We start from the raw sequence: 11670 nt of genomic DNA on the forward strand, positions 1-11670 counted from the left end.
AAATGGAGGAAATCTGAGCTATATTTCAGAGGGAGAAATGACAGGCCTTGAGCACAGGCTTACAAGATTGGATACAGGAGAGAAAGGCCAAAGAGGAATTGGCAAAATATCTGAAGTTTCTAGCCTAGGAGACTAAAAGCAGGTGGACTTGGCCCTGAGCAAAGTGAGCCCAGAGGAAGCTCTGGTTCGGTGAAAAGGTGCCTTCCGGATTCTTCTCACTCTCCTTGCCATCCATCATCAATGGGACAAGTCCTCCATGCTGGTCCCTTTCCTGCCAGGGACGGACGGGTGTGAGCACTTGGAGCCCTTCCCATTCCTCCACTAGAATTTAAAAAGTGAGAATGGTGGTGCAACCCTCTCTCATCTCTAACGTCAATTTCTGGCAGCCCACGACGTTGCCTGCTGAGTCCCTGAACTCTGACTTTCAGACACCCAAGGTACAACCTTAAAACATCGCCCAGAAGGGGGCAGTGGCCAGAAGCACATTCACCGGGCTCTGGGAACCGCCCGGCGCCTTCAGGACTCAAAGTAGCATTCCCGTGCGGTCTTGGGGCCGGGACAAAGGTCCGGCACTCAGCAGACACCTTAGACCTCGAGGCCTGGAAGCAGGGGTCCAGAGTCCCTCATCTTATCCCAAATCCCTGTTGCTCGGAATCTAAAACCCCGACTTCGTGGGAAGTCAGCCAGAAGGTATAAAAAACAAAACAAAACACCAAACCAAACATAAATGAACCCAGACCTCTTGGGGCGAAGGGGGGTGGCCCTTCCTCAACCCCACCCGTTGGTGACTCACCTCCCTCCAAACCAGGGCTTGCCCCTCCCGCGCCCGGTGCCAGGCGAGCAGGGCGGGGCGGGTACTAAGGTGGGCTCCATCCCCAGCCCTACGCGGGCGGACAAGCTCCGGCGTGTCCCCGCGGGTGTCCCTGTTTACTCTGAGCCCTGGGGCGAGGTGGGGGCGGGCCCTCGCAGCCCCTCCCCCACCCCGCCCCCCTTCTCCGAAGGCCCCAATCACTGTCTCTGTTTTACGAAGTCTCCAAATCAAACCTCAGCCTTTCCGCGTATCTTCCTTGCGAACTGGAGGCCCCTGCCCCCCACTCCAGGCAGGAGAGGCACAGTCAGAGTTCCCCGAGGAAATCGGGCCTCCGCCCGGACCCCAGGTCCTGGATCCCTAGACGGAGCCTGAACTCCTAGGACACGACACCGAGTTTCAAAGAGAAGCCCCTCAGCTCTCCTCGCCCACTGCCCAATCTCCCCTCGGCCCTTCAGCTCTCTGAAGCACGGGGGAGGGGGGGAGGCCCAGTCTGTGGGGAGGACGCTCCAGGCCCCAAACTGGCTAGCGGGGGTCCGGAGACCTTCACTCTAGGACCGCTGACCAGACCCAAATCCTGTCGCTGCGTTGACTCCCCCTCCCCAGGGCAGCGCGCCAAATCCGCGCATGCGCACTCACAGGATTGCCGCGTAGCTCTTTCTCCCCCCCCCCCCCCTTTCTTTCCCCGCCCCTTCTCTCCCTCCCTCCTTTGCCGGTCCCCTCCCTCTCCCCCCCTCGCCCCCCCGTCGCGGCACCTCAGTCCGGGGAACAGTGGTGCGAGCTCCAGGCCCGTGCACTGAGGAGGCGGAAACCGGGGGAGCCCCCAGAGCTCCATCAGGCCCCTTCCAAACGCTCCCCCACCCGGTCCACGCCCCCCACCCCCTACCCCGCCTCCTCCCAATTGTGCATTTTTGCAGCCGGAGGCGGCTCGGAGATGGGGTTGTGAGCTTCTCTCTGGGAGGGGGAAAGAGGGGAGAAGAGAAAAGCAGGGGGTGAAGGGTTTGGATTTGGGAGGAGGGGGCGGGCGCACCCCCGACAGCAGGCCCTCCCCAAGGGGCTCTGAACTCTACCTCTTCACCCACGCCCCTGATGCTCTTTGCTTAAGGATAGGATAAGAATAGAGGAGGAGGAGGGGAGAAGGAGGAAAAGGGGGACCCCCCAATTGGGGGGGGGGGCGACGGCAAGAAGTAGCAGGACCAGAGGGGAGGGGGCTGCTGCTTGCATCAGCCCACACCATGCTGACCCCGCCGCTGCTGCTGTTGCTGCCCCTGCTCTCAGCTCTCGTCGCGGCCGCTATCGACGGTGAGTGAGATTCCGCGGCCCCCTTGGACCCCTGGGGACACCCACTCCCCAGCCCCCACTCCTGCGCTCAGATGGGGAAGGGAGACGCGGGAGGGGGTGCCTTTTGTTATCCCAGTCCAGCTGACACAGCAGCGGCCCGACTGGGGGCGGGGATGGGGGTCCGATTTGGAGGATGGGGGCCCAGGGCAAATGATGCTTCCGGGACCCCCCAGCCCAAACAAAGACCAGAGGCCTGGGAAGAGAGAAAAGGGCTCCCCTTTTTTCTGATCCTGGGATCCAGAGGCCTTCTCCTCCTGTCTCTGGTTGGGGAGGGCCTCTGCCTCCCCTACATCCTCCACCCCCCCCCCACCCCCATCTGAAATGTGAAGGAATCCGGATTTGCGATGTACGGCTGCAAAAGGGTGGGGGGGCTTTTGCAGTGGCCTCTGAATCTGGAAGGGGGAGCTGGGTCAGGGTTGCCCCGCTGGGCAGAGGGCAGGCAGGCCCGGTAAGGCTGTGGGTGGGAAGAGGGAAGGCCACAGGGAAGGCCCCCTGCTTGGGTGTGGAATCTGGGCCTGGGGAGTCCAAGCTTGGAGGCCTGGGTCCAGGATCCAGCGGGCTACCCGCCTGGGTTCCTAAGCGGGCACTTCCCCCTCTCAGGGCCTCTGTCAGTAGCCTGGATAGGGCTGGGTGGGGGGGGGGGGGGGCAGCGATGCTATGTGACTTTGAATTTTCCTTCTTAATTCCTGGGAGCTTTGAGATGAAAAACGTCAGATGTCATCATTGGGGAAGGGGACTGGAGAATGGCCTGGAATGCTGAGGTGGGAGGGAGGAAAAAAGCTGCTTTCTCCCTGACTTCTGGCTTGATCACAGTTTGGACAGGAAGGAGAGTTGGAGGTTGGATGGGGGTTATGGCTATGCCCCTACCCCCCAATTCTCTGCTCCTTTAGGAAATGTGTTTATTTCTCTCCACCTTTGCCCCATACACACACACTTTGTATATTACAGTTAGGCTTGGGCTAGAACAGAGTCTTTTTGGGGAAATGGGGTGTCCCCTCTCCCCTCTCTATGTCAGCTATTTTTCTCTTGCTTGTGAGTCACTGGTTCAAGTCTTGCCCAAGCTTTGAGCTAGGATCATGGGGTTGGGCTGGGCTGGGCCCCTATTTGAGGAGGGTGGGATCTCATCCCTTCCCGTCATTTTGGTCCATCCAACCAGGGAAAAACCTGGACCCAGTACCATCATGCACCCCTCCTCCATCTTCTAAATTTTGCCAGGTTAGGATTGGGAAAGTTTTTCTCTGAAACCAGATTGTCTCTCCCTCTCCTCCCTTCCCCCCAGCTTGCTTCAGTTAGAGAAGAGAGGTTAGGGAGTCGGGAAGTAACTGTGCCCCCAAAAGACAATATTTTCAGTGGCTCCCAGTTATGTTGACTGTCTGTTCCCTTCCCTGCCACTACCTCAGTTATCTGCCCAAGAGGAGAAAAGAGGCTTTCTCTTGAATATTCTCTCTCGACCAGTCCTCACAGGCAGCCCTAGCCCATGACTTCCTTGTTATACATGTTCTTTCCTCTTTTTCTCAACCCTGTGAGGTGGGAGGGGAAACTAAGGCAGAGAGGTTTGGGCACATGACTTCTAGGGGGAATAGAAAAAAAATTTTTAAGAGAAAAAGACCCTCACATCATGGGAGGATGGAGTTAGGAAGAAGCAAGAGGGGCCTCTTCGGAGAGCAGAAAAGTCCCCATCCCATTCAAGGATAGCACCAGATTGCTTCCCCCCCAGACTTCCAAGGTGGTTCTATTTGCCACACTACAGGTTAGTTGCTGGTGAGTGGAAGTGGGAGAGATTGGACATGTTCTCCTTAACTGTCTCCCTGCCCTTTCTTAAAATTTCCACCAAGCCCACATCTGTAATCCAGCTCAAACCAAACTGTATCCAAAGTCCCAGGAAGAAGACCCTTCCCCAGACACACTCTACTACTCTTACCTTGGGAATGGAAATATGAATCATCAGTTCTACCCCACTCTGAAGGGGGGGAAAGGGGTATTGTACAGACCTGTAGGGCCGGTGCTATCCAGGGCAGCCCAGAGGATTCTCTTATCTCTACCCCTGCCCTCATGCCTTGGGCCCACTGACTTCTTTCTCCAAAGAAGGAAACCTTTTGACCCCAGATACCTAACTTTGTGTCTAAACTTTCTTTCTGCTGCTATCGCAGGCCTTGCTGCTTTCCCTCTAGGGGAGCAGCCCTAGGAGTCTTCCCCACCTCTTCTGCCTCGTCTGCTCCACCTGAACTCACCCCAGTGTCCCCTTCTCTTTGGGGAGCCATGTCACCCCCACTAGTAAACAGAATTGAGTGTACTTGCTATCAGGGAGGATGAGGAAATGGATGAGGTGGGGAATGGGAAAAAGGGTCATTGAGGACCCTGCTGAGCTTAGGAACACCTTGTAGTGGGGAGGGCAGCCCCAGGCAGTTATGGCTCAGGGAAGGCTGACTGCCTCCCTCTTTCCACACCCCTCTCCACACACACCCTTGAGCCAGTTGTATTACCAGTTATCAGACAAGCTGGGCAGTTGAAGTGAGTTATGAGGCTGAGGTGTTTGCCTCCTGGCTCTCTGAGAGAAACTTCCAAACTCCTTTTTTCCCCAGTCAGACCCCCATCCTTGAACATCTCCCCTTCCCCTGGTCTTTCAAAGCAGGGATGTTTAGCACAACGATTTGGAGATTGGAGGAATATTTTGATGTTTGAGGCTTCTTCTTTTCTTCCAATCTTGCTCCCCCTTCCTCCATTTTCTCTCCTCCCCCCCCCCCCCCCATATATATATGTTGTTGTTTGTTTTGGTTTTTGGTTTTTGGTTTTTTTGTTTACCTCCAACCTCTCCACTGTCACTGAACCTCTTAAGGATGTCAGTTGGGGTCCTGGCTAGAGCCAGATCCTGTCCAAATCCGCCCAACTCCTCAAGACTCCATGCTTTAAGGAACCCCTCTTTACTCAAGTCAAACTTTCTTTCCTCCTGCTGCGGTCTCTGCCTTTGCACATCAGAACCCCGAGCCTAGGGCATATTGCCCCTCAGTAGTCTCTTGTCAGGATCCCCCCACTCTGTGTACTCTCCAGGATTCAAGCCTTCTGGCTCTGTATGGAGGGCTCACCGCCCTTGGGGAATCTGGGTGCAGCTGATTGGGGCCATGAAAGGGTCCTTGACCTGGTGGAGCTGGGTGCCCCTGTGAGCATTTGGAGAACTTAGTCCCACCCCACTGTGTTCAGTCCCAGATTTCAGCCCAGTTAGCAGGATCCTGCATTGTTTGGAGAAGGAAGCAGTTGGCTTTGGAGTGCTTCCGGTGCAGTGGCCCCAGGCACTAGTGTAAAAACTCCCCAGGAAAGAGGTGAGGGATAGTGGTGGGGGAGAGGTGTTTGTCCCTCTTGCTCCCTCAGGGGAGATGAGAGTCTCTCCGAGGCCTTGGCTTCTCTGGTTGAAGAGCTCCAGTCTTCTTCCCCTAACTCCCTATTCTGTGGGAGGCAGTAACCCTTGTTCTGGGTATTCCTTGGGACAGACACTGCTACAGCAGGCACTCTGTCTCCATAAGTCAGGATATATGTTGCCCGCACCCTACTCTGAGTCTTGGGGGCTTGTTGTTTTTTGGGTTCATCCTAAGACAACTGTGCCATTATCTTGGCAGCCTCTGGGCTGAGACCCCTTCCTGTCTATTTTTCCTCTGTCTGCTGTCATTGGTATGTGCTCTCTTGGCCTCTCCAAACCTTTGTCTCTCATCCTCCTGGCTCATCTCTGTCTGGTTGCCCACCCTTTGTGGCATTCTCTGTCTATCTTTTTTAGTCTCCATTGCTTGATTTGTCTCTACCTGGTCTCCATCCACTTCCATCCAGGCCTGGGATGGGCATCTCAAAACTCCGTGGGAGTGAGCATCTCTCCTGGGCTTTCCCACATGCTCTCTTTCCCACCTCGCCATTTTGGAATTATTCTTCCCCTCCCAGGTCAGAGTCGGAATGTCCAGTTCTGCAGTTCGCCCTTCACTTTCCTCCAAATTTCTCTCTCTTTTTCCCCCTCCACTACTTTTAGGAATGGATTTTGGAGAGAATGTTTCTGGAGGAAGGGAACTTGATACCTTTATGGGCTGAGTAATAGGGGAAAGGAGATATTTCAGAAGGAAAGGGGGAGGTTAGACTTCTCTCAGAACTTCCTCATGACCTGAGAACTGGAGAAAGGTGTGGGGAACGGGTCAGGAGCTTAGACCTTCTCCTTCTGCTGAGCATAAACCATGCGTGTGTGTTGGGGGGTAGGCTTATAAAGGCCTTATAAAGGCCTGGTGAGAGATATGATGACCTCTGGGGGGATTTGAGGGGTTGAATTTTGCTTGTGGGGAAAGGAAAAGATGGTGGGGAGGTCACTGGTCAGGCTAATGTCCTGCTGAGTCAATATTGACTCAGGATGGAGGGGGAGACCCTTCCCCTCCCTTGGCAGTCCAAGCCATCCCGTCTGTACGTCTGTCCAGGCCGCAAAAGCAGAGTCCCAGACTCAGGAATGACAAAAATGTGTCTGAGCCTCACTGAGCTGCGGGAAGGAGCCACCGGGTAACACCCAAAATACATAAAATTCAGTGAAAAGCTCTCGGTTTGGGTCTGGGAGGCCCTGCTGCCCCACCCCCCTATGTTTGAAAGTTTAGATTCCTGCAGGCTCTGCCCCCCAGCCCCTGGCCACCCCCAGCTCCTCTGTTCCTTTAGATATCTCACGTGGTTCCCTTTAGAAAATATCCCCCGGCTAACACAGCCTGTCTCTCCCTCTGCTGTGTCTGCTCTTGAAAAGGGCCCCAAGGGTCCCCTTCATGCTTTCCTGGCCTCAAGTCTCCTGGTCCTTTAGGACACGCCATCTGAGGTCGCAGCTCCCTTGCTCCCAAGGGGAGCTCCCAAGGGGATCAATGGATGGGTCTCCTCTTCTGGAGAAGACTTCCTCAGGGTTTGTCCTTTCCTGTCATCCTCTCTTCTCTAGCCAGGCACTCTCGCCCTCCTTCCCCACCCCACCCCCCAAGGTCCCGGAATGGGACAGAGGACAACAGCCAAGGCTCAAGCAGGGCAGTGGGGTCCGTGTTGTGTCTGGACACACACCCAAGCCTACACCTCCTGTCCTGGCTCCAGCTTGGTGGCCCTGGGGGCCATGGCTGGGCTGGGTGCCTGGGTTTGAAGGGGGGGGGGGAGGGCAGGGGTGTTGGCCAGAGTTAGCATGGCGGTCACATTCATCTCCAGGCAAAGCTGAGAACAGACGGCCCCTGTGTCCCGGCGTTCTTGCTGCAACCTCACTCACTCTCCTCCCTCTCCAGTCCTCTCCTCCTTCTTCTCCTTCCTCTGTCTTCCCTCTCTGTTCTGTTCTTGTCCCTCTCTGCCTCCTCCACCTCCCCCTCCTCTCTGAGGAGCCCTGAAGGTCACTGCCACCCCCTATAATCTCTTTCCCCACTCCTAGTGCCAGAGGACCAAAATATTCTCCCTGCCAGTTCCTTTTCTTCATCCTTTTTCATCTGGCTCCATCCTCATGGTCAGTGAGGAAACCACCTGTTCAGTTACCCATCACTCTGTGCCTCAGTTTCCTCGTCCGTACAATGGAGATTGCAACAGTACCCACCTCCCAGGGTTTTGAGGATCTAAATGAATTAACATGAACAAAGTGTTTCAGGTCAGTGGCTGACGAGTAGTGACCATGTTGAAAAGTGTTAGTTAGCTCCTATCATTAGGAAGCCCCAATTCTCATGAGGGCTGGGAGGCAGAGGAGGCTAGTGGTTGCTCCCGAACTTAGGCCATGTTGTTCCCTCACCTTAGCGGCGGACCACAAAGATGGGTTTTGTGGCTGCTAGCGTCAGATGCAGAAGGCTCAGCTGAGGGGAGTGGGGTTGGCTGGCAGTTCTAAGCAGATTACAAGTGCCCTACCCCACCCCCACTGCAGCTCCCTCCCACCTCAGAGGGAGGCTTCTCTTGGCTATGTAGACTGCCCCAAAGTAGGTTATTTGTTTCTTTCCTCCCCACTCCCCCTGAAGGAAATCAAAGACAGGCTTCAGCCTTCAAACTCCAGATTCCTGGGGCTTTCTTCACCATCCCTGACAGGAAGGAAGTGCTGTCACATATCTCTCCAAGATCCTTGTGCTGCCTGGTCCCTTGGGAGCAGTGCAGCGCCCCCAGGTCCCTCCGCCCCGGCCCTGAAGAGGTGCTGCGATGGGACAGGGGCCCCGAGTGCTCCTCTTCCTTTCCTTCCCCCATCCCCCACTACCCCCCTCCACAAGAGCACATCTGGTTTGTGAATCTCTCTCATTCCAGCTTTCCGAGTTTGCCAGCTGCTGTTTCCTCTGCCGAGTTCAGGCCAAAAATGGGGGTGGGGACAGCTGGGGGGGGTGCAAAGTGAGGGCCAATGGAGGGGGGATCATGGCTGGGACACGGAGTGGAGGGGAGGTTGGAGTGGCCAACCAGTGACCTCACGGGGCTGTGAGTTCTGCCTTGAGGAGGAGTGGGGCGTGGACTAAGTCCATGTGAAGGGGTGGGGGTGGCATGGGGGCCATTTCTGGGCTCCAAACGGCCCATCTGCCTCTCTAGTCCCATTCCAGCCCTTTCTACCCGCCCCCAGCCAGTCTCGGCTGGCCAGGGGAAGAGGACCGGTCTCCGGCATGCTAACTAGGCTGGCGGGCTGTTTCCCCGGGAAGACCTCACAGCTGGCCCAGTGGGGCAATGAACTCAGCATTATCCACCTCCTCAAGGGGCCTTTATTCCCTGCTCAGGGTGGGAGGTAGGGGAGGGGGACGCCGCGGGTGGGGGAGCCTGGCCAGGCCATCCTTGATGTGTTTCCTGAACTCGGCTCTCATCCTGGCCAGGGGCCTGGGTGCAGTCCCTTCTGCCAGAGATGGGGGTTAGGGAGGGAGGACATCGTCTCCGTGTGGCCCTCCTCAGACTCTATCCCTTCCTGCTCAGAGCCCTGACATACTTTATTTATACTCTGTCTCAGCCCTGAGCTCATTCTGCCCTGCATTTGAGTTAGTTGTGTACAGCTGTCTTCCCAGGGGGACTGGGGCTCCCAAGGGGGCATCTCACTCCTCCTTGGCACCCCAGGCTGGTCTTCAGTGCATGCCAGCTGAATAGAGATGGAATTTACAACAGGCCAAGGAAAAGGCGATGATGGGCTGGGAGACTGGGAACCCAGCCCTGGGTGGGGATGAGGGAGAGCAGGGGACTTTTCTTCCCATGGAGGACATGGTGACGGGGTTGGAAGGAAAAGCTCCTGAGGATGTCTCCGTGGGACCTGGGAGGCTGATGCGGACTGCCCTGGCTAAAAGCTTAGCGTTGGCTCAACTGGTTTGAGTCCTGGTTTGGTCACTTGCCTGCTATGTGACCCCACCTTTTCTGGGGCTTGGCTTCCTCATCTATGAATGATGGTATTAGTAGCACTACCTATTTTGTCATATTGTGGAGAGGATTAAATGAGATGATACATGGAAAGAACGGGTTGACTACAGTTCCCATGCATACTGAGCCCACAGTAAGAGTTAGTGTTACCATTCTTAATTCCTCCTTGGAGAATGAGGCAAGAAATCTAGGTGGGAGCAGAGGAAGGTGAAGAGGGGGCGAAGGACAGGGCAAAGAGGTCCTGGATGTAGTAACTCCACAGGTTAACTGGCCTGAAACCAGCTCCCAGTCACCCTTCTGCTGCGGCTCTTCAGTTGTGGCATCCTGAGCCGTCTTCTGTGCCTTTTATCTCAGACGACATCTACTGAAAGCCCTCCTTGAGGTTTAACCAACAAGGGGAGCCGTGTCTTTAGAGAATGGAGGTGGAGGCAGGGCTCCCTACCCTGCCTTGCCTTTCCCTCCTATACTTCTGCTGATACAGTCTCTAAGTCATCACTGTGCCGAGGGCACTCCCCACCACTTCCTGTCTGGGGCCTGGTGGTTAGGAGTTGGAGATGGGCAGGGTGATGGGTTTCAGGGACCAGGAGTGCCACAGAGGGCGGACTGAGCAAAGAGGTTAGAAAAGAACACCCCTTAGGGTGCCTGGCTTGATTGGAAGAGCGTGGGATTCTTGATCTCAGGGTTGTGAGTTCAAGCCCCACATTGGGCTTAGAGCTCACTCAAAAATAAATAAATAAATAAATGAATAAATGAATGAATAAACAAACAAATAAATAAAGTGGCTCTCGGCTTCTAGGGGGAGGGAAAGGAAGATAAAGAGAAAAAATGTCAAAGGCCTAAGTCCTGATCTTTCACCGTCACTCTCGGTCAACAAAACTGGGGCCGCTGGTGTCTGACCAGAGTAATGCAGAACAGCAAGGGCTTTGACCCTGAGAACTGGAGAGGCACACTGGACAGGCAGCATCTGGGGTGGATGAGCAGGCTGTAAGATATGTTTCCTGCATCCTTCACCTCCCCCCCCACCACAGGTACACGGTATTCCGGGAGTATCCCACAGCCGCCTGCCACCCTAGGTACCTGGACTGTAGCTCAGAGTCTGGGCCAGATGGGCCTGATGCTGGGGAAGGAGGAGGAGCTCTAGGGACTTTACGGTCGTAGAGTTGCCCTCCACCTTTCATTGTTTTCTTTCCTTACTCCTAGCCCCTAAGACTTGTAGCCCCAAACAGTTTGCCTGCAGAGACCAGATCACCTGTATCTCCAAAGGCTGGCGGTGTGATGGTGAGAGGGACTGCCCGGACGGATCCGATGAGGCCCCTGAGATTTGTAAGTACTTTTTCTGATCCCTTCTCCTAAACGCCTTTTCCTTTTGGCTCAGGAAGTTTGGGATAAGGACGACTGATCTCTAGCCTGGTGTGGACCTTGCTCTGTGATTGTTTGTCCATGACACAGCTAAAACTATTCTCTCCCCCTCTTCAAAGTGCCCGACACGGTGCATGATGTGCTCAGAATGACACATCCGATTGCTCCTTTAGCGGCTGTACCCCCAAGCCTGCCAGAGACTTTGTTGTCTGGGCTGACAGCTTTGCTGGAAGGAGAGAGCCCAGCTTCCCTTCCCTTCTTGCTCAGTCCTCTTCTTCCCACCTCTGAGACTTCTGACTCTCAATAAGTGCCCCCAGGTCTTGCCGGGTCCTCTTCCTGTCCTCAGGTTCCCAGGCCAAAGGCCACTGGCTCTTACTCAGTCTCTGTACCAGAAGCCCCACCCCTGTGCGTTTCCCGCCACCCCCGCCTTCCCCTGCCCCAGTAAGTGGTGTAATCAGAGGCAGCTGTTTAAACTGGGAGAAAGGTCCGCACCCAGCCTTTACCCTGCCAGTGGGGGGTGGAGGATTTGCTGGCGGGACCCCAGAGTGTTGGGCAGCTGGTAGAGTCCTGGGGTCCCCACCTTCAGCCTCTCACTGCTTGGCCAATCGGGGCCAGGGTCTAGGAGACCCTGCATTCCTAGGTCTGTCCCTGTTCTCTCTCCCAGATTTATCCTGCTCCAGCTCTATTCCCTGTCCTCTCCCTATACCCTCACCCACAATGGTCAGGAGTAATTTTAGGGCCAGAAAGGGAACCACCAGTTCTCTCTGTCTTTTCCCCATACCCTGCCCTCGAGGGGTAGAGTCGGGGATAGTCTTCAAGTGTTTCTATGGTGAGGG

At 55.4% G+C, this 11670-nt stretch overlaps 1 protein-coding gene across 2 annotated transcripts in view; it reads left to right on the forward strand.

The window, feature by feature from the left end:
* Positions 1–2003: 2003 nt before the first annotated feature.
* Positions 2004–11670, forward strand: part of LRP1 (LDL receptor related protein 1) — an 81381-nt gene continuing 71714 nt past the window's right edge. For both annotated transcript variants that reach the window (XM_042946930.1, XM_042946932.1), the window contains exons 1-2: positions 2004–2110; positions 10676–10798. In XM_042946930.1, the coding sequence (XP_042802864.1) occupies positions 2044–2110; positions 10676–10798 (190 nt within the window). In that variant the 5' untranslated portion in view covers positions 2004–2043. The remainder of the gene's footprint in view (positions 2111–10675; positions 10799–11670) is intronic.

This window comes from Panthera leo, chromosome B4 (genome assembly GCF_018350215.1).
Source record: "Panthera leo isolate Ple1 chromosome B4, P.leo_Ple1_pat1.1, whole genome shotgun sequence".
In the NCBI taxonomy this organism is placed as follows: Eukaryota; Metazoa; Chordata; class Mammalia; order Carnivora; family Felidae; genus Panthera; species Panthera leo.